The 24017-nt window shown below is 35.4% G+C and overlaps 1 protein-coding gene across 8 annotated transcripts in view; it reads right to left on the bottom strand.

The window, feature by feature from the left end:
* Positions 1-24017, bottom strand: part of XPO4 (exportin 4) — a 122445-nt gene that overhangs the window by 53788 nt on the left and 44640 nt on the right. For 6 of the 8 annotated variants that reach the window (XM_025462739.3, XM_025462738.3, XM_035716628.2 and 3 more), the window contains 2 exons: positions 17786-17902; positions 16899-17052 (listed from right to left, as the gene is read on the bottom strand). In XM_025462739.3, coding sequence (XP_025318524.1) covers positions 16899-17052; positions 17786-17902 — 271 coding nt within the window. Of the gene's footprint in view, positions 1-16898; positions 17053-17785; positions 17903-19553; positions 19700-20931; positions 21359-24017 lie in introns of those variants that run through there. The other 2 variants (XM_025462743.3, XM_049101407.1) reach the window with 2 other exon arrangements.

Here is a 24017-nt window from a genome sequence, read left to right as displayed (position 1 = left end):
TGCGCCACCTAGGTGCCCCAGCATTTCTATTCTTAAGATAGTATTTTTAAAAAGTATTTAATGTTTAAATAAAGCAATAGTTTCTTTAAAAAAAAAAAAAAGGTTTCCAAAAGTTTCAGATTTATTACTACATTAACATACCATAATATCAGGGATCCCTGGGTGGCTCAGCGGTTTGGCGCCTGCCTTTGGCCCAGAGTGCGATCCTGGAGTCCCAGGATCAAGTCCCACATCGGGCTCCCTGCATGGATCCTGCTTCTCCCTCCTCCTGTGTCTCTGCCTCTCTCTATATATGTCTATCGTAAATAAATAAATAATAAATAAATAAATAAATAAATAAATAAATCTTTTTTTAAAAATGCCATAATATCTAAACATTATACTGCTTTTAAAAATTCAAATGTATTATCAATGAAAGAGAAGTCTGACAATGAAGTGATTATTTACCAATTAATTTACATATTATACACCTATGGTTTATATATATTAAACATATTATACATATTATACACCTATGGATTTTCAAAGACTTACAAGTCACAATAGGTTGATCCTAGTTAAATAAATCTGAATCAGATTTTATTTTATTTTATTTTATTTTTTAATTTTTATTTATTTATGATAGTCACACAGAGAGAGAGAGAGAGGCAGAGACACAGGCAGAGGGAGAAGCAGGCTCCATGCACCGGGAGCCTGACATGGGATTCGATCCCGGGTCTCCAGGATCATGCCCTGGGCCAAAGGCAGGCGCCAAACCGCTGCGCCACCCAGAGATCCCTGAATCAGATTTTAAATTAAGAATTTTCTTGGGCTATGGCTTAAAACATTTATCTACAATAAATACTGAACTCAAGTAATTTATAGTTTGTATCAGAATAATTCATTTCTAACCAAATGAAGTAAAATTCAGTAAAACAGCCATACAGAGCTGCTTTTAATAATCTTTTATCTTTTTAAAAATATTGTCTACATCTTATTTTACCTTCCCATATTTTCACCAAATTAAACAACTATGAGTTACAGTACAATGAGGTTTCTGTCATTGTAACAAATACCAGCCCACTACCCCCTTAGCAAGGGTTCAAATCCTGAAGTTAAAACCCAACCAGTCTTCCAAGTTCAACGTTATCTTAATCCTCTGGAAAATCAGCTGCAGCTAGACGGAAATTCAACTGCACCTCAGGACAGTGAAGAATTAACTCTCTATTCTCTACCCTTTGTTTTACCATGATCCTATCTAGCTCTGAAGTTCTCTGCTTAGGAAAGCTCAGCAACTTCTAAGAACTCAAAAGCATATAAATGTACCACCTGCCCTATTTTATAACTGCATGATCAGAAAGAAACACACTAGGCTAAGAGCCAGGAGAGAATTGAATCTCACCCTGCCACCGACTGTCACTGGATAAATCCTACTAAGTCTTCTGTCCCAAACAACAAGTCTTGAGGTCTCAAACAACAAACAGTATTATCAGTAAGTACATATATTATCTTACCACAAGGAAAGAAAAGTCATCTTTAGAAATACATTGGTCCTTACAAATGCAAATGAGTTCTTGTTCATTTACTAACACCTTTAGTAAGGGTATCATTTTATGGTGGTAAAAGAAGACAATGAGTTATACAGTAACTATAAATCATCCTCAAATAAATACAACAAAGAGTATGAAAATTCCAACAGCCTAAACTTATATTTTATGATACAGGAAGATCTTGTAGCAACAACGAACATTTTATAAAAGTAATAAAAACTTTTAATTTCTCCATCTTCCTATGTTCTTTTTAAGTTACCTCATTAATAAAACAAAGTTCAGAGGCAAAGGGAAAGCCAAGTTTTTCTTCTCAAATATTTAATCTGTCACTGAATTCTTCTAACAATACAACCTCTTATTTCTCTTTATGGCACAACATGGAACCAACGAGCCCAGTCTTACAGACAGCATTAAGTCCAAGTAACCAAAAGTCCTTTGAAATAAAGGAGAACTGACCTCACCTGAATGTTTTCCCAAGCCTTGCCTGCAAATAGTAACACTGGCTTTACTGGAAATCCTAATTTAGGTAAGGCTTCTATATCCCATTACTATTTTATGATCCAGTTAGCTTTCCCCAAGAGGCCGAATTAAAATTTTTTTTACCAAAACCAAACCAGATCCACAAAAATAGAAAATCAATAAAAGGCAGTGTAACCAAACTAAAAAACAGAAGTATTATTCAAGTCAACATACCAAACATACCTGCCAAACATTCTTACTACAAAGTGATACTGTCACTTATGATTAGCATTGCCAAAACCCTTAAGCATTTATGGATACCAGGTGAAGTCCTGGCTAAATAATTTTAGCAGCATAAACAAACATCCAAGAACTAAAATAATACTTTGGAATCAAATCACCTTACTTCAATAATTAAATAATATATATTTGTTAAGCATCTTTACTTTATGCTAGACTATGCAAGGTGCTAAAACAATATAGTGAACAAAAACATGACCCATGCTTTCATAAGCTTCCAAATGAGTGGGTAAACAGATTTATTCAAATAAGCTACAAGTGAAAATTTATAAATAAGAAGTAAGCCCAGTGGGAGAAAATCAGATATGACATACATATGAGAGGGCAAAAGAAAAGAAACCTGATCTAGGGTACAAATCTGAGGCACAAGTAAGTGGTGATTAGACAAAGGGGAGAAGGTGTCCAGGCAGAGAAAGTCCATGTGAGGAGGTACCAAGGCAGAAGGAAACAGCTTGTGAGAGCAACTCTAACAAAATAGCACGGAAGAGTTTTAAGAAGGAGGCAGAGATCAGACCATCCAGATTTGTAGAGCCCTTTTTTAAACTGGGATGATGGGATGAGAGGATCACGGGACCAGGGATACTTTCTTTGGACAGCAGTGATCTGAAACAGAATGAAAGAAGGTACATTTCATCTCAGTCTTCATCAAGAGAGTAAGACTGGGGCACAATGGTAAGTAATCAGCTCAGTGGGCCAAGAGACGATTCTACCAAATTCCAGGAGCTGTATATGTTGCTCCACCCAGGGCTGAGGTGGAGGATACCTTCATAAATTACCTTCTACACATGTAAAACCTACATATAATAAGTATTTAATAAAAATTATGGTTTGCAGATGACACTATATGTATAAATTTTTTTTAATCAACCAGAAGTACTATTTGAGCCAATAAATTCAGCAACATCACATGGTACAACATTAACATAAAAAATGTATTTCTAGGGCACTTGCGTGGCTCAGTGGTTAAGCATCTGCCCTTTGGCTCGGGTTCTGGTCCCAGAGTCCTGGAATCGAGTCCTGCATCGGGATCCCTGCAGGGAGCCTGCTTCTCCCTCTGCCTGTGTCTCTGCCTCTCCTTCTGTGTCTCTTGTGAATAAATTTTTTAAAAAACGTATTTCTATACACTAGCAATGAATATGAAAATAATGTTAAATCAACTCCATTTAATTGAATTAAAAATAATAAAACATACAAGAATAAATTTAACAAAATTTCTACCCTGAAAACCATAAAACACTGTTGTAAAAAATTAACGATCTAAATAACTGAAGGATATCCCATGTTTATGGATCAGAAAATTTAACACTGTTAACACGGCAATACTCCCCAAACTGATCTACTGATTCAACACAATACCTATCAAAATCCCAGCTGCCTTTTCTGCAGAAATTGATAAGCTAATTCTAAATTTCATAGAAAATACAATGGACACAGAAAAGAGAAAATAATCTTCAAAAAAACAACAAAGTTGGAGGACAAAAACTTTCTGATTTTAAAACTTCTTACAAAGCTATAATAATCAAGACAGTGTGGCACTGGTATAATAAAAGACATAAAAACCAAGGGAATAAAATTAAGAAGCCAGTAATACAGTTAGATTTACAGTTTAGTAATCTTACACAGACTTGTGAGGACAAGACAATTCAATTGGAAAATATCTTTTTCAACAAATAATGCAGGAACATGATAGTCACATGCAAAAAAATGAAACTGGATCTCCATCTTGTACTGTATACAAAAGCTAACTTAAAATGATGATAGATGTAATATATGACCGACTTAACTATATGGGCTAAAAACCCATGGAACTGTTAGAATAAAATATAAGATTAAATATTTGTGGCCTTAAGAACAAGAACAGAGTTGGAGTAGTGACATAATCTGACTTACTATGAAGCTACGATAAGCAAGTGTGGAATTGGAAAAAGAATGGACAAGTAGATCATAGGAAAAGAAAAATGAGGCCAGAAACATAACCACAGAAATGTAGCCAAATAATCTTTGACAAAGAAGCAAAGGTAATACAATAGAGTAAAGACAGTCTTTTCAAGAAATAGTGCCTGAACAACTGGACATCAATGCAAACAAAAAACAAACCATCTAGACACACACCTTACACCCTTCAGAAAAATTAAGTCAAAATGGATTAACAGATCTAAATGTAAAACACAAAACTAAAATTCCTAGAATATAGAAGAAAATCTAGATGATCATACATTTGACAATGACTCTTTATATATAATATCAAAGTCATGATCCATGATAGAAAGAATGATAAGCTAGCTGAACTTCATTAAAATTAAACTTCTACTCTGTAAAGGACAAGGTTAATTACAGGAATAAGCCACAGACTAGTAGAATATATTTGCCAAAGATATTTCTGGCAAATGACTATTATCCAAAATATACCAAGAACTCAAAGTTCAACAATAAGAAAACAAACAACCCAGTTTTAAAAATGGGCCAAAGACCTTGACATCTCAGCAAAGATATACATATGCCAATAAGCACATGAAAAGATGCTCCACATCATATATCACAGGGAAATGCAAATCAAAACAACAATGAGATATCACTACACACCTATCAGACTGGCCAAAATCTGAACACTGACAACAACAAATGCTGACAAGGATGTGGACCTAAAGGAACACTCAATCGTTGCCAGTGAGAATGCAAAATGGTATAGTCACTCTGGAGGACAGTCTGTCAGTTTCTTACATATGATCCAGCAGCAATGCTCCTGGCTGTTTACCTAAAGAAGTTGACTATTTGTGTCAACACAAAAACCTACCCAAAGATGTTTAGTCAAACTTACAAGCAACCAAGATGTCCTTCAGTAGGTCAGTAAGTAAACTGTCATCCAGACAACAGAATACTACTCAGTGATAATAAATAAGCTATCAAGCAATGAAGAGATACAGAGGAATCTTCAATGCACATTACTAAGTGAAAGTCAATCTGAAAAGTCAATCTGAAAATCTACATACTATATGATTCCAATTATATAACATTCTGGAAAAGGAGAAACTATGGAGACAGTGGCTGGCAAGGGTTTGGGGAGAGATAGGGATAAACAGGAGGAACAAAGAGGGTTTGTAGGGCAGTGAAACTACTCTGTATGGTACTGTAATGGTGGATACATGTCATTATACATTTGTCAAAACCCAGAGGACACCAAGAGTGAACTCTTAGGTAAACCATGGACTTTGATGATAATGATGTGTCACTTGTAGGTTCATTAATGATAACAAACACATAACTCTGTGGGGTGGGGGTAGAAGGGTAAGATATTGATAATGGGAGACTATATATATGTTGGGGAACAGAGGAAAGAGGAAATCTCTACCTTCTGCTCAATACTGCTATGAATCTAAAATTCCTCTAAAAAAGGTCTATTTAAAAAAAATCTTTCTGACCTTGGGTTATGCAAAGCCCTCTTATAACAGAAGCACAAATAAAAGAAAAAATAAATAAATCAGACATCATGAAAATTAAAAATTTCTAGGTTTCATAGGTCATTATCAATAAAGTAAAAAGATAACTCACAGAAAGGTAGAGAATATTTGAAAATTATACATCTCCCAATGGATTTGTTTTATATATTTATAATATGTACAGGACTCAAAAATTAAAAAAAAAATAAATAACTCCATTTAAAAATGGACAAAGGAGGGGTGCCTGAGTGACTCAGTCAATTAAGCAGTTAAGATAAGTTAAGATGAGCAGTTATCTGCTCTTGGCTCAAGTCATGATCTCAGTCAGGGTCCTAGGATCAAGCCCCATGTCTGGCTCCCTGCTCAATGGGGAGTCTGCTTCTCCCTCTGCCTCCACTCCTCTCCCCCACCCTGCTTGTACACTCTCTCTCAAATAAATAAAATCTTTTAAAAATAAATAAAAATAAAAAAATAAAAATGGACAAAGGACCTCTATGGACATTTCTCTAAAGAAGATACACAAATGGTCAATTACCACGGAAATGATGCTCAACAGCATTTACCATTAGGGTTAAGGCAAATCTAAGCCACAATGAGATACCACTTTGTATGAAACAGAATGGTTATAAACAAAAAACCCCCAGATTAAGTGTAGGTGAGGATGCAGGCAAAACAGAATACTTACACATTCCAATGTTGATGCAAAATAGTTCAGGTACTATGGAAAACAGTCTGATAGTTCTTCAAAATGTTAAACATACAGTTAACATATGACCCAGCAATCTACTCGTACAGATACACATGTCTAAGAGAAATGGGAACATACATCCACAAGTACAGAAAACTTATACAAAGATGTTCACAGATTATTCTATATTGAAATTTGTTTTTAAAAAAATGGAAAGGGCACCTGGGTGGCTCAGTGACTGAGTGTCTACCTTTGGTTCAGGGCGTGATCCCAGGGTACTGGGACTGAGTCCCACCATTGAGCTCCCTGAATGGAGCCTGCTTCTCCCTCTGCCTATATCTCTGCCTCTGTGTGTGTGTGTGTCCCGTGAATAATAAAATTTTAAAAATAAAATTAAAAATTAAAAAACAGAAAGAACTGGGACATCTGGGTGGCTCAGTGGTTGAGCATCTACCTTCAGCTAAGGGCGTGATCCCAGGGTCCTGGGATCAAGTCCCACACTGGGCTCCCCAGAGGGAGCCTGCTTTCCCATGCCTAGGTCTCTGCCTCTCTCCCTATGTCTCTCATGAATTAATGAATAAAATCTAAAAAAAAAAAAAAAAAAAAGAAAAAAGGGAACTCAAAAGACCATCAACTGATCAGCAGATGAACAACAAAATAAAACATGGTATTATCCAGAATGGAATATTACCTGGCAACACAAAAAGGAATGGAATACTGATATGTCTACAAAATGAATATGTTAAAAAATATGCACATAAAAGTGACAAAAACTCCACATATTGTATGATTCCATTTATTTATTTCTTTTAAAAGATTTTATTTATTTATTCATGAGAGACAGAGAGAGAGAGAGAGAGAGAGAGAGAGAGATACAGGCAGACAGGCAGAGGGAGAAGCAGGCTCCATGCAGGGAGCCTGACATGGGAGTCGATCCGGGGTCTCGGTCCTGCCCTGGGCTGGAGGTGGTACTAAACTGCTGAGCCACCCAGGCTGCCCCTTGTATGATTCCATTTAAATAAAACATCCAGAATAGAAAAATCTAGAGATAAAAAGTAGATTAGTAGTTGCTACTGAAAGGAGGTAGAGATCGGGGCGCGGGGGGTGGGGGGGTAGCCAAGGCGGGAATGTTAAACGGTTTCTTTTTGGAATGATAAATATTCCCTAAATCCTAAAATCAATGTTGGTGATGGTTGCACAACTTGAGTAAACTTTAAAGAAAAAATTTAATTGTACATTTTAAATGTGTTACTTGTGGGGTGCCTGGGTGGCTCAGTCAGTTAAGCATCCAACTATTCATCCCAACTCAGGTCATGATCTAGCGCTGAGATGGAGCCTGCATAATAGTAGGGCTCCATGCTAGGCATGGAGCCTGCTTGACATTTTTTTCTCCCTCTCTCTAACCCTCCACAGCCTCTACCCCTGGCATGTTTGCTTGCTTGCTTGCTTTCTTAAATATACAAATAAATATAATAAATTATAAATAAATATGAATGTGTAACTTATATGGTTTGTGAATTATAGATCATAATGCCTTTAAAAAACAAAACATGGTATTTCTTGAGCTTTATGCTGTGTTCACATGTTTCTTATCAATGCCAAATACAAGTTTCTTCATATGAATCCTCAAGAACACAGTTGTTTTATTTTTTTTTTAAGATTTTATTTATTCATGAGAGACAGAGAGAGAGAGAGAGAGGGAGAGAGAGGCAGAGACACAAGCAGAGGGAGAAGCAGGCTCCATGCAGGGAGCCCGGTGCAGGACTCGATCCCAGACCCCAGTATCACACCCTGGCCCTAAGGCAAGCGCTAAACCGCTGAGCCACCCAGGGATCCCAAGAACACAGTTGTTTTAATGAAAAGACATAATATACCAAGGAGACATTTTAGATGACTTACAAATGTGAGTAAAATCTTATTAAAGTCTTTCATATAGGACGATTCCCCACGTCCTTCTTCTTTGTGAAGGAAACCTGATGTATAATGAGGACTATTTACTACACTGTGGATTAAAAAATAGAGAATCTAAGATTAAAAATTCAAAAGACTACAGTAAGTGATGTATATCCCAATTAGGTTACATTTACATTACTTTTATGCAAGTCAATGCTACACATTTAGATGTGGATACATGTTTTGGTCGTAGGTCAGAGAACTTTCAGGCTATCAAGCTCTCTTTTGTATTCCATTTCAGTATGTTGGTTACTTACTCTAGTGTAGGGCTAGGCTAGCCTAGCCTAGCCTCACAAAGCTGATGTGAAGAGAGAGAAAAGGCTTCATTCCCTCTTTTAAGGAAGTTAAAAATTAGGCTGAGCTGTGGAACCACAATGTTAATACTAATCACTGGGATCTCACACAAGAATTGCCTAGGCAATGATATCAGCCTGTGAGGAGAACAATAACTTTGCTTTAATGGTAATGGATTCGCACTTTTCCCCAGTGCAAATAATGACAAAATCTGCTAAGGACAACTGACCAAGGTAAGAAGTACAGTTTTATCCAAGGCAAAAGTAAAGTCTCTTTAACTGATAAAAAGATTAAACCCATATGGTCTTAATGCTCTCTCTAAACCACAGCTTTCTAATATGAACAAAAAAAATCCTGCCATCAAAATTAAAATGTGAATGCCTTCCTAGAATTCACTTTAGATATTAATAAATCAAAACTCTTGTAATTTCTTGAGTATTCACTACTCACTTAAACCTAACACATGGGAAAAATGTACTTTAGTGGGCATCTTCCCATTAACATAATTTTGCAAATAATACAATCTCAAACTCTATGCTTCAGAGTACAGCCCAGGACTACCTTTTAAGTAGTGGCATTCACTAAGAATTTATTGAACTGTTAACCTACATGGTTCATGGAATTCAGAACTCAATGAATATATTTCTTTATAAACAATTAAATAATTTCAATGGAAATCATGGTCTAGTGAACAATATTGCATTTAAAGTAATTTGGTCAGGGACACCTGAGTGGCTCAGCGACTGAGCATCTGCCTTCAGCTCAGGGCGTAATCCTGGAGTTCTGGGATTGAGCCTCACATAGGGCTCCCTGCATGGAGCCTGTTTCTCCCTCTGCCTCTGTCTTTGTGTCTCTCATGAATAAATAAAATCTTTAAAATATATATATAAAGTAATTTAGTCAGACCTGCCCAAGAGACCTTACAGAAATGATATATAACCTACTGACCCAAAAGGGCACCAAAGCATTCTGCTTCTGGCATGTAAGGTTCAACTTTTAAGTTGCCTGTGTCTTTAAATTACTAAGCAATTGAGATAAGAGAGTTAAAAAGTATGGTTGTTTCCTCTTGGAAAGACTTTTTTCTAATGCTCAATGCATTCCTCCCTGCTCCTGCATGGATTTAAACCACATAAAGTAGCAAGAGAAAAATCCGTGGGCTTAGAAAAACAAAACTGCACAGCCCTACTCAAAACAGTAGCAAACAACTTAGTGGGCCTTCCCTTGTTTGCTCTCCAACCACCTGCAAGTTGACATCAGAAAAGCAGTTCTGTTACCATTTTCCTATAGCCAAAGATCCTACCAGCTATAGTAGTTCTGTGTGATGTATAATGGGATAATAACTGTTGAGTCATACAGTAGGGTATATATTCATTGAGTTCTGAATTCCATGAACCATGTAGGTTAACAGTTCAATAAATTCTTAGTGAATGCCACTACTTACAACAAGCAATAAAACATATATAAGAACTACCAAGTTCAAAAGTTCAACCACCAAATATTTTTCAAAATATTACAGTATAGGTAATACATAATTTAGCACAATCCATGATGACCTAGGACTACAGGGACTACTACTCCCAACATAATCTTTCCTTCCAATGGCTTGAAGTCAGAAATTCTTGCTGGTTCCTCCCAGATATGTTTTTTTTGTAAAGTAGAAATATCCCTGGAAGGATAATGCATAAACTACTTCATACACTGATTAATGACTTTACAGACGGACTTTTCTTTTATCTTTTAAAGTGTATGATATCAGGTATAAACAGAGAACAATTTGGGGAAAAACTCAAAAAAAAAAAAAAAAGACCGAGGAAGACGCCTCACGACGTTTTTATATATTTACCTATACACGCTTAAAAATCCCATCAGATGTTGATTTCTACTACTTTGTTCCTCCTCTACTTTTGAACAAACCTGGACAAAACTGATCAAACCAGCATTTAAAAACTAAGACTCTTGGATCATGATAGTAGGCATGCCATACTTCCTCCAACTTACTAATCTCCTCACTACCTCAACGGCATCCTGAGCTATCTAAGCAACTATATCATTGGCCTATCTAGCACTGTAACATCACACGTTCTTGCCCTAATTCTGACTCATCCCCTTTGGCAACAAACAAGTTCACCTCCCCAAAGTATAAAGTATAAAACCAAACCAAACTTTCAATTGTCTCAAACTGCCACTCCATTTCTCATAGTTCATGGTCCATGAAATACCAACACTTTATACTTCAATTACCAATCACTATTCAATCACTGAAATGGCTTTTGTGCAATACCCCACGCACCCAGCACTCACACAAACAGACCTCCACATGACTTTTTGTGGCCTTCTATCCAATCCCCACCTTCCTTATCAGTAATAGAGCATGTCTACTACCTTTATTTTTTGAAACCGTCATCTGTCTTTGCTTCCCAGGCTCCTTGCCTGGTCATTCCCTCTGCTTGTCTGAACTGCCCTGCCCAATCTCTTTTGCTTCTTCCTGGATCTTACTATTGCTGTACTCAAAAATTCTACTATTGATCTTCTCTCCTCTCTGAATATCTTTCTCACTCTTTACTTCAATGACCTAGTAGAAGTATCTCCCAAAACTTTATCCTTACCCTTAATTTCTCTCTACAACATTCTACTGACAGTAGGCAGTTGACCTGTGCAGCAAGATTTCTAACCCTTGGCATGACTGATATTTTTAAAACCTTGAGACTTAATTCACATACTACACAATTTATTCACTGACAGTACAATTCAATGGTTTTTAGTATATTCAGAGTTAGGCAACCATCACCATGATAGAAAGTTTTCATCACTCAAAAAGAAGCCCCATGCACTTAAGCCATTACTTCCTATTTTCTTCCAGCCATCCCAACCATCCCAGCCCTCGGTAACCACTAATCTTTCTGTTTCCATACATCTGCCTATCTGGAATTGTACACGTGGGTCTTCTGTACATGACTTCTTTCACTTAGGATGTATGATGTTTCCAAGGTTTATTCCTGCTGTTGCATGTATCAGTATCTGCATTCCTTTTTATTGATGAATAACAGTCTATAATGTGGGTAAACCACATTTATCCATTCATCAGTTGATGGCTACTTGGGTCATTTCCACTTTCTGCCTATTATAGAAAGTATACTGCTAAGTACATTCACATGAAAGCTTTTGTGTGGATCACTATTGACATTTTGGGCACAACTACTGCTTCTTGTGGGAGCTGTCCTGTGCATTTTAGGATATCTAGCAGTACCCCTGGCCTCTAACCGCCAGCTGACAGTAACACTCCCCTAATAGTGATAACCAAATACATCTCCAGCCATTGCGAAATGTCCCAAGTATACAAAATCACTCCAACTGAGAACCATTGCTGTAGAGTTATTTTTCTTCAGTGAAACTCTGTATGTACATTAAAGATAATTGTAAAATATTATATGATAGCACTAAGACTCTTAAATATTAATAAATATCTAGATATTCAATCTGTGTATTCTTTTCACTAATACCTCTCTGCACATTCTAGCTCCACTGCTGAGTTAGCCTCAATTGGCTTTCTCGATAACATTTTCAGTCATAATTTATACACTTCTCTGTAATAAACTTCCAAAAACTTCAGCAGCCAACTACACAAAATTTCCTTCCAGGCAATCTCATATATATTTTGGTCTACAATCTTATCCTTTATCAACAAATATTTATGTATATACAAGTTTGGAGGATGAGCATGCATATTTACTCACAGGTAATTTCTCCTATTAATCCTTTTGGCATTCCAAATTGATATTAGGGCAATTAAGTTACATATTAACAGCTATCACTCAACACCATGACATATCTCAGGTACTTCCTAATCCCCCAGTCTCTTCTGCCTTTCTGATCAATAGTTAATTATCTGTTGGGATAACTGGATAAAAGAATTAAGCCTGATCACTATCCCACATCATACATAAAACTTAATTCAAAACGGATCAAAGTCTTCAATATAAGAAGCCAGTATTAGAAGAAGACACAGGCATAAATACAAATCTTCATGATCTTGGATCAGGCAATGATTTCTGAGATACAACAACAAAAGAAAAAATAAATAACTTGGACATCATCAAAATCCAAATTTTCTGTGTTTCAAAGGACATCAAAAAAAGTAAAATACAACTCACAGAAATGGAGGAAAATATTTGAAAATCATATTATCTGTTAAGGGACCTGTATATAGAATACATAAGGGACTATTACAACTCAATTTTAAACAAATAAACCAATAAAAAAATACACAACAGATTTCAATAGCATTTTTCCGAAGAAGACACACAAATGGCCCACAACCACATAAGAAGATATTTAATACATTAACCATCACAGTACTGCAAATCAAAATCACAATGTGATACCACTTTATATGAAATAGGATGGCTATAAACGGACCGATAACAAGTGTTGCCCAGGATGTGGAGAAATTGGAAACCTCATATAATGCTGGTGAGAATGTAAAATGGTACAGCTAGTTTAGAAAACAGCTTGGCAATTCCTCAAAAGATTAAACACAGAGTTTCCATATGATCCAGCAATTCTACTCCATGGATATATCAGACAAATGAAATGTAAGTCCAAGCATGAACTTATAATGAATGTTCATAGAAGCAGCATTATTCATAGTAACCAAAAAGCTGAAATAACCCAACTGTCAGTGATCAATAAATAAAAATGTGGTATATCTTTACAAGAGAAAATTATATGTACGTAGAGACAGAGAGGAAAAATGAAATAAAGGGACAGACTATTTTCAACTGGTGAATCTTGATATTGGGGCACACGCCAATTCTGTCAATTACTCTTGTAGTATCTCTGTATGTTTGGAATTATACCAAAATAAAAAGATGCAAAATAGAAAGCACATAATAAAAAATTATGAATAGGGAATGACAATGAAAATTTAAGACCACCTCATTTAACATGATACCATTCTAAATGATCAAATGTATTTGATACAAAATACACATTTTACAAGGTCTATTAGCTATTCATTTATCTTAAAAGATAAATCATTTTTTAAAAAGCCAACCAGGGAATCCCTGGGTGGCCCAGCGGTTTAGCGCCTGCCTTCCGCCAAGGGCGTGATCCTGGAGTCCCAGGATCAAGTCCCACGTCAGGTTCCCTGCATGGAGTCCGCTTCTCCCTCTGCCTGTGTCTCTGCCTCTCTGTGTGTGTCTTTCAATAAATAAATAAATAAAATTAAAAAAATAAAATAAAAATAAAAAGCCAACCATTTTATATTAACTAAGTTAAACTTGATCTATAGGCCCTCTTCAAGGTACAAAGCTAAGTAATTATCCAATTCCCTCCCCAATGATTAAATAGATCACCAAGAAATTGCCAAAATTAGAAATTATATCAGAACTGGGTTCTTTGAAACTGATTACCTTAATTACTACTGAAAATACAGCTTAATTTTTTTTAAAGATTTTATTTATTCACAAGAGATAAACAGAGAAGGCAGAGGGAGAAGCAGGCTCCCTATGGGGAACCTGATGCAGGACGTGATCCCAGGACCCTGGGATCACAACCTGAGTCAAAGGCAGACAGACGCTCAACCACTAAGCCACCCAGGTGTCCCTAATATAGCTTAATTTAACTCCATTGTCATGCCTTTTCTCCTATACTTAAAGGAAGCAATACTGGACTGGAGTTCAGATAGCCAACAAATGGCTACTAGGCAAACATCTACCGTTAGATGTGAATTCATCTCTAACCAATTCATCTCTCTATTCATCAAGTAGAATATCCAAAGGTCAAGATCAAGATTTTTGCTTAAACAAGGAATTATTTCTTTTGGGAACACTGTAGCTGTGCTTATTTTCAGATGACATGTTTTGCAAAGCTTTACCTAAATACATTATGAAAATATTTTATGTGTATGTATCTTTAAACAAACTTTGTTTCCAAACTCCCACAGCACTGTTTCCCTTTACGAAACAGCCACTCTTCAGCCAACTACATTTTCCCCTAAAACAGAGATTTAAAATTGGCTCCAATATATGCAGTGTAACTTTTGTTGATTTTCCCTACATATATAATTAATGTTTTGATAGCTCCATATGCCTGTTACTTTTTAAATCTGTCTCAAAGTTTTTCAACATCTTTTTTACTAACAAAAACTGGAGCAAAAATCATATTACAACACTCAAAGGGAAAATTCTTTAAAAAGCAAACCTAAGAAAATATGTGCCTTTTAACAACAAAAAAAACCCATACTGAAGATATAAAATTAATAACTAGTAGAAAGATGATTAGAGAGCAAGGATAAAAGCGGAAAAGTGATTAACATCCCTGCTGCCCCACAGAGCAACAGCTCACCATGATTGCCTTGGAGAAGAAAACTGGAGAAGTTAAGATCTGAGTCAGACTAAATGCCCTATACAGAACTTCAGTTTTCTACTACATGAATATATTACATTGAAAATAGAAGAAAGAGTTGTACCTCATCCCACTCAGCCCCTTTAAAATCCCACAATTTTACCCGCTAAAAATAGTAGGTAATTTCTAGTATGTGAATGCAGCAACTCTTGGCTCTGTTGGAATAAAGATGAGTCTCATCCTAAATCTCTGATATGGCTGAACATGTATTTTCTATTTGCTTGTCATCTGTCTTTTTTCTCCTAAATAGATTCCCTAGCTCCCCATACCCAGGCCCCCAAGAAAAGACTGATTAAAGACATGTACAACAGGTTTATATTAAATTTCCTCTATAATTAGATCAAGAAAAAAGAATGTGACACAGGTGGCTGATGAGCTTTTTTATTCAAATAAACTGTTAGAAGCTCAAAAAATAGCAGCTAACTCCTAAGTTTTTATTTTTATTTTTTTAAATATTTTATTTATTTATTCATGAGAGACAGAGAGAGAGAGTCAGAGGGAAAAGCAGGCTCCATGCAAGGACCCTGACCTGGAACTTGATCCCAGGCCTCCACGATCAGGCCCTGGGCCGAAGGTGGCGCTAAACCACTGAGCCATCCAGGCTGCCCCACTCCTAAATTTTTAAATGTATTACTAAATTTAATTCATTCAACAATCCATATTCCCATTTTATGTTTGGAAAAACTGAGACTTGGTGATGTTAATTTGCCTAACATCAGCTAAGAATTGAACCTAGATTTGTCTGATTCAACTATGATAAAAATGAAGAGACTCTAGATAGTATAGCTTTCAACCTATCAATAAGCAGCAAATGTTCTAGAAAAGCAAATCATAAACCTTAGGGACGCCTGGGTGGCTCAGCGGTTGAGTATCTGCCTTCAGCTCAGGTCATGATCCTGGAGTCCTGGGATGAAGTCCCACATCAGGTTCCCCACAGGGAGCCTGCTTCTCCCTCAGCCTGTGTCTCTACCTCTCTCTCTGTGTCTCTCATGAATAAATAAATAAAATCTTAAAAAAAAAATCATAAACCTTAGAGTAAAAAATACAAATTTTTCAACTTTAATAACTGATTTTTTAAAAAGTAGATATATTTATCTACAATTTAACCCATTTAAACTTATTTTGGAATCCCTGGGTGGCTCAGCAGTTCAGCGCCTGCCTTTGCCCCAGGGCGTGATCCTAGAGTCCCAGGACTGAGTCCCGCATCAGGCATGGAGCCTGCTTCTCCCTCTGCCTGTGTCTCTGCCTCTCTCTATGTCTATGAATAAATAAATAAAATCTTAAAAATAAATAAATAAATAACTTATTTTGTATTACTCATAATTAGCTAGAAATAAAAGTTTTACATTTTTGTATTAAAAAAGGTCTTCAAAGAATAAACATACTACCTTACTATGCATACTTGAACAGTATCTTCATCCATAAAGATCAAATTAGAGAATGCCAAATTAGTCTTATGGAAAGTCAGCCAAAAAATCCAATCTAATCACATGTTACTTGGAGAAAATGATTTCGTTTCTTGACAAAAATTCACTTCCCACTTTCTTCCTTTTCCTTCCTAGGAACACTACTATTAGTCAGCAATAGCCCCATTATCTACTAAATGTTTTCATTTATTCGACTCTCTTCTGCAAAGTTGTAATGAAATTTTAAATCTTGTTAGTCCATTGAATTGTGTATTCTAAAATGAAAAAAATTAAATTTCATTTCTAAAAAAACTTATATTTTCTTTCAACATGCTTTACAAACCTACAGAGATAAAGTATTTTTAGCCAGAATTAAGTCATCTATGAAAATTACCACAAATAAACTATTTGGTTGTTAAAAGGATATAATTTGGAGGAAGAAAGTTCCAGCTCAAGACTTGATTGGCGAGTGCAAGGTAACGCTGAAATACCGAAGACATCTGAGCATTGAGGTTTTCCCGCCTGCTGAACTCCTGAAGAACTTCAACCGTTAACATGAAGATTTGACGAAGGTCTTCTTCCTATAATAAATCACACATATTAATCAAAAGCATATTCAAAATGTATTCCCATTTAAGAACCATAAAATGAAACAAAAACCTTAAAATTTTCAATAGAAAACACTACCTCTTTAAGAACATTTTCCATTTTTAGGCCTGCTCATAATTTATATTGCAGTATGCTTTCAAGTGACACTGGTTTGAATGAATACACCTACTGTAATATAAATGCTACTCCACAAAGAAGTTGAGTCTTTACAACTACTACAAAGCTGGAGGGGTCAGTTGCTTTTGCACAGAGCCCTCGGATTTAAGCCAATGCCTTCACATAACTTTACTTCAGAGCCAAACAATACATATGAGACAAAGAGCCCACACCATCTGCAATAACATTTTAAATACATGGCCCTCATTGGCACTCTGCCAGGCCTATTTTAAGGGCCAGCAAAATCCCACCAATTGAATTAGTTACATCTAAATGCAATAAGAACAAATAAATAATCTAAGGATCTTTGGAGGGGTATTTCCTTTTTGTTTAAAGACTAGAATTAAACAAGAAATATAAAATTGTCAACTATGTTCACCAAATCTTCATCCTATGCTATCTTTTAATCTTTACTAAATGCTATGAAATCACAATACAACTCTTCAAGTACAGGCCATCATTCAACTAGATAAAATAAATGTTCTCACTCCATTAGAAATAGATTGTATAAAAAGTAAACAATCTAATAAAACATAAAAATATCAATACCTGAAAAACTCTTTTGCAGTTACCATGGAATTCCATACTGAGTCCAATGTTGCTAGTTTTACTTGAACTTGAGAATTCACTCAATAGTGCAGTTAGAATGGAACAGGCCAGAGTTTGCTGCAATTATTTGATAAGAAAAAACTATAAGGCATTTTTTCCCAGTGCTTCGCTTCAATACAGTATTTGTTCAAAGGACATTTTCTATCTTCAGATCTTTCATTATATCTTTAGATCTTATAACTACCAGTCAGAAAACTAGATATGACAAAGTAAATATTGGCTCTTCTAAGTAGCCTAGTAATTATAAATAGTACTTCCTCAATTTCAGTTATACAAATCCATCTAAGACTTAAACTCAGGACACATACCTACTCAAACATAGAGTGCAAATGACATTTCAAGATAATGTTGAATGTATTATTTCATTTACTTCATACAACAATCCATATCCCCATTTTACATTTTAACAAGTGAGTTTTTTTTTTTTTTTTACAAGTGAGATTTAAAGAGGGTAAGTAGAGCAGCCCGGGTGGCTCAGCGGTTCAGCGCTGCCTTCAGTCCACGGCCCGATCCTGGAGACCCGGGATCGAGTCCCACGTCAGGTTCCCTGCATGGAGCCTGCTTCTCCCTCTGCCTGTCTTTCTCTCTCTCATAAATAAATAAAATCTTTATAAATAAATAAATAAAGTAAGTAAGTAAGTATGTATTTAAGGCCAGCTGAGATTTGAATACAGGTTTATCTGGCTCTATGTTCTATGTTCTCAGGTTTATAAAGTGTATTTCCAAGCAGATGAAAAGTGAAACGGAGTTTATAGCATCCAAAACATCAACCAGGTAATTCTCCAAAGTTTTTTAAATTGAAAATGAAGATTTTCCTTCTTAATGGCTCTATCCAACAGGCTCCTAACATCAGCTTACTGCTTTTACTCACAGACTAGAGTCAAGGTGCCAAGGATGGAGAGGATACAAATTATTTTGGCAAGTTTCCAGGGGTTAAACAGAAATATGCACACTACCTCTAAACAACGGAAAGATTAAAGTCAAGATGATACTATTTATGCAAGCTTATACAACAGCTGAGCACAGTCATACCCACCCACCAACTGCAACATCTTTGTTCAGAAATGCTTCTGATGTTAGTACCTTGACCTTACAGATGCTTATCTTGGCAAATCTTAGCAAATATACATAAAATTAAATTCCCAAAGAATGGCATGAGTTAATATTTGCTGAAGCTGAAGGATGGCCAATATACTATATGTCTATATTTGCATATGCCTGAAACTTTCCTCTAAAAATTGTAAAAAAAAAAGAATTAAATTATTTGCCTCCTAATCTCAATTAAAATAAGCATGGCTGTATAATCAATATTTATGGGTGGTACACCAGCGCATACATTCAAGCTGTTTCTTAGACTTTGCCATACCAGGAAACCCTAACAATAGAGAGAATATATGCCAGTTCCCTCAGGAATCTGGAGGTATAGATCAAGCTTCCTTCATCAATGATAAAAGTACTTTTAATATGCCTGGTTTAGTTTAAACACACACATGCACACATGCACACTCTCAAACACACACTCACCTTTTGTAGTTTTACTTTAAAATATACATTTCTTTTAATATAAAAATGTCCCCCCTTCCCCAAATCATTGTACAAGTTTAACTACCTTTGCATGATCCCAAGCACATGGAGGAAGAAACCTAGATGAGAAACCAAGCACTAAAGAGAAACCTCTTACAGAGAAAATAGTCTGTTGCATACTCACCTCATTGTATACATTAACAGGATCTTAATAACTCACTAGTAGAATCCCTTCATTTTTTTTAAGTTAAGAAAATCATAGTTTAAAAAACAGCTTTCTTTTAAAATGGTGATTAATGATCCAACAATCAAAACCTCACAGATACATTTAAATAATCCTGGGACCAACTATGAACAGAGTTTTTAACATATCTAAGCTTTAGTGGGGAAAGTAGCTATTAAATTCAAATTAATAAAATTCAAAGCAAAAAACACACAGAGATCTAACACAATATATTACAAGATCCTCTTATTCTGGAAACATTTTATAGCATCCCATATTTTATGTCTTTTAACCTTGGCTCCTCTTACATCCTTTCTAAATAAGACTTCAGTGAATAGAATATTATGAACTGAGAAGCTCTCACTAAACACAAATTAATCATTCTTACAAATAAACTATCATCTGTAATAGTTTTACAAAAGTAATTTACAAATTCCCACAAACTATTAGTGTCAACCTCTATTCAACACAAAATGGCATATTTTAAAACTATGAGCACATTCAAATTTTCAATAACACAACTCTAATTAATGAAACATGTACTCACAATGAAGCTTTATTTTTATGTGAAATAAAGATTTCCTAAAAATACATGCATGTGTTTGAGTCAAGATAAAAAAAAAAAAAGAAAAGATAAAAATCCTTCCTTAAGAAGGCGCCACATCCAGCGTGGAGCCCCACGGGAAGCCTGAACTCACCAGCCTGAGACCAAGAGTCGGATGCTTAACCGACTGAGCCACCCAGGTGCCCCAAAAAGAATTTTTAGAAATAAAAGTCTCCTTTAACTCCAAACTTCATCACACAAACAAGGAGCCCTTAGGAGGATGGGATGGCTTCATGAGCAGCAATAGGGATTACCTCTCCAAAACAGCAAACTTTCACATTATTGAAGTAAAATTCACCCATAAAGCAAAGTACATTCTTAACACATGATAATTAAGAACAAAGCACAGTCTAAAAATATAGACTCAGTTTTCTGAACATAAGAATATTTTGTTTTTACTTAATTTTTTCCTATAAAATATCTTAATCTTAGAAAAACCAGAAAGTACAGAAAAGCACAAAAAAAACTGCCCACAATCCTACTATCCACAGGTTATTACTGTGAATATCTGCCCAGTTTTCTAATTTTTTAATACATAGGTATACATCATTTATATATCATTACTATCACTTATATGTATTGTTTTGCATTCTTCTTTCCACTTTATACTTATGAAACGAGACAAAGTTATTTCTTCTCAAATTATTGCTATGTGAAGAAATACATAGAAATATATTAATCACTCAGCATAGTAACAAGTATTATCAGAAACCAAATATTCCAGTATTAACCTACCTAAAACTATCAGCTTTAAAAGAACTAAAATTCAGCAAGATAGTCTCATCATTAAAAGGTATCAGCTTAACTGCTCCTTAATTTGGAATCCCTGTAAGGATTTGAGATTAACATTATAAACATTCAATATACCATATCACCAGGGTTCAAAGGTACCTAATTAATAGAAATTCCTCAAGAATGATGACTAATTAAGCAGTGATTATACAGTAAGACAGCAAAGCACTTCTACACATATCAACACAATATTTCTCCCTATTCACAGATCACGTATCACATTGTGGCCAGGACTCATTTCCCAACATGTTTACTCATTTCTGGTATTTGATTATCAATTAAATCTCATTAAAATCAAGTTACCTTCATAGTAGATGCAGTGCACTGTTGAAGGTAACTAAGAAAGCAAGCCAAAAGTGAAATCCTACAGGAAAAAGACAATAGCTCCTTCTCAGGACAAAGAAGAAAGGGAGGGAAAAGCATCAAATCTGCCTCAGACAGATCATAAGTTTTTGTTTTTCTTACCCTTGTAGAAGGTTCCTGTCTGCTTGTTTCAGACTTTCAGGTCTCAATGGTTATCCCAAGTGTATTACCTCTTAACTCCCCCTCTACTGATCAGTACCTTCAAGTGCTGCCTCTTTGCCCTTTGTCACATAGTCAGGGCTAGATATTATTTCTGTAGTAGGCTCTGATACTTAAGAGGGCCAGAAACAAAATCTGTTGTAAATAATTGAGAGTGGTGAATTTCAACGAAATCAGATCAAAGTTAACTGATAAGTAGTATACTATAAGACTGTCATTCTAAGTTAACAGTGATTAAACCAGTATAAAATACCATTAGTACAAATCTTAGAAGTATAAGAGGTTAACATAACAATGCTTCATTTATCCAAGATCATAGAAAATTAAGTTAATATCCAAATGCAACCAGCAAACATTTTTAATGCAACTTCCTTCATGTGAATTTTTCCAAATGAATTATTTCTAAGGCAATTATTGTATGATATTGTAATAAAGTGAATACTTGGAATCTACTTAAACATATGAGGTTTTACACCCTTTGACAAAGGCACCAGAGCTCAATCTTTTTGATTTATGTTTGCTTCAGTTTTTCTCAACCATCCTTTGTTGGTATCTATCACTCATTGCTGTTGGCAATCTGACTAGCACTAACAAGTAGCTCTAAATCAATAATTTTTAGTTGCAACAAGTTAGAAACCAAATATTAAAACTATGTCCAAACTAAATTCTAAATTACTCTACAGGACTCTTACAAGTGGCTAATACAAGAATCTTATTGTTTTGACAGAGGAGTCAGAAAACCTGGGTTCTAAGAGCTAAGAGATATACCACTTCAAGTAATTGAGGGCAAATCGCTTCATCTATCCTGGCCTCAATTTTCTCATCTATACAAAGGGTTAACAACCTTTTTTTTAATTCATAGGTCTGTCCAAATGTTCAAATTAGATAATGTGTGTAAAAGTATTATGTATATAGGTGGCAGCTTATGATCTGATAAGGTAAGATGACAAAAGTATTTTTATCATTATTGACAACAACAATCTATTTTAGATTTTTTGGTCCCATTTCTTGACTATTATCTACATTCCATCAAATTAAAATCACAAGATCACTTATCAGTTAAAAAAAGAAAGCTACAACTAAAGCATCATTAAAGCAATATAGCAGATGCTCAGTAAATCTTAGCTGGATTAACGAATCAACATTTACATCTGTGACTAACATCATACTAACAAAAAGCAAGTGGAAAATGCATACATGGTGTGTTCACTATTTTTTAGCAGTTGATACATTTCAAAAAGAAAATTTAAATATGTAAAACAAATAGAAAATTCAATGAGGTCTCAAGGTTATAAGTGAGTTTTAATATGTTTTCTTTCACTGAAGTACTAAAAACTCACAAGTTAATTCACTAACAACGTAAATAACTGCTGTCTTCACATTACAAGTCCTACAGCAGCGTTCTCATTTCTAGTGAAAGCCATTAATTTCATGATAGTGAAAAATACCCTTTGAGAGCTTGCCTTACTCACCAGCTTACTGTCCTAAGCACAAGATATTCAAACACTAACTCCAGCTGACAAAATAAAATACTCTTGCTCAGAGAGAGGATTGTCTCTTATAATAGCCTGGCTCTTACCCCAGGAGATTTATTACCAAGAATAAACTTTATGAAAGGTTGCCATACATAAAGCAGACTTCCAGCTGCTCTTCTAAGCAAACATCAATGAGACTTGTGATAAGAGAGATTAGGTTGGCTATCACATCCAGGGGCAGCACTGCTGTAGACAAGTGAATTTCTCACCCACTTCTCTCTAGCATGGCAAAGAGGAAGACAGGAGGCTTAAACGCTAAATTAAACAGCTTTAAAAGTGACTTAAGATATGCCTACTACTTTCAAAGGAAATAAACATGAAACAGATGAAAAATTTAGCTTAAATGTTAATTTAAAATAAAAAATTTAGCTAATTTCCTTAGGAAGTAAAGTCTCTAGGTCTATCCCTTTCAAATTAGTACAGTGGGTCTGATACTATTACAAACAGATGAAGTAACCACAGCAACCTTTATAACCACAGAAGGAAAACAGCCTGTCTACAAAGATATGCATGAAACAATGTGTCATTTAATAATTGTACAAACACAACTATACTGAGAATACATCATGATACCTGGAAAATGGACTGTATTTAAAAAAAAATACAATCTCCTTAGGAAATGCTTTATGAATTAGATATTTTTCCACAAAACTATCTGTAAACAACTATAAGAAACTTTTTTTTTTTAAGATTTTATGTATTTATTCATGAGAGACACAAAGAGAGAGGCAGAGACATAGGTAGAGGGAGAAGCAGGCTCCCTGAAGGGAGCCAGATGTGGGACTCAATCCCAGTACTCCAGGATCACGCCCTGAGCCTAAGGCAGACGCTTAACCACTGAGCCACCCAGGAGTCCCTAATAAGAAACTTTTATTTTTTAAAAGATTTTATTTATTTATTCATGAGATACAGAGAGAGAGACAGAAAGAGAGAGAGAGAGAGGCACAGAGACACAAGCAGAGGTAGAAGCAG

The sequence above is a fragment of the Canis lupus genome, chromosome 25, assembly GCF_003254725.2.
Source record: "Canis lupus dingo isolate Sandy chromosome 25, ASM325472v2, whole genome shotgun sequence".
NCBI classification, from domain to species: domain Eukaryota; kingdom Metazoa; phylum Chordata; class Mammalia; order Carnivora; family Canidae; genus Canis; species Canis lupus.
This window is presented reverse-complemented; position numbering and strand designations above follow the sequence as displayed.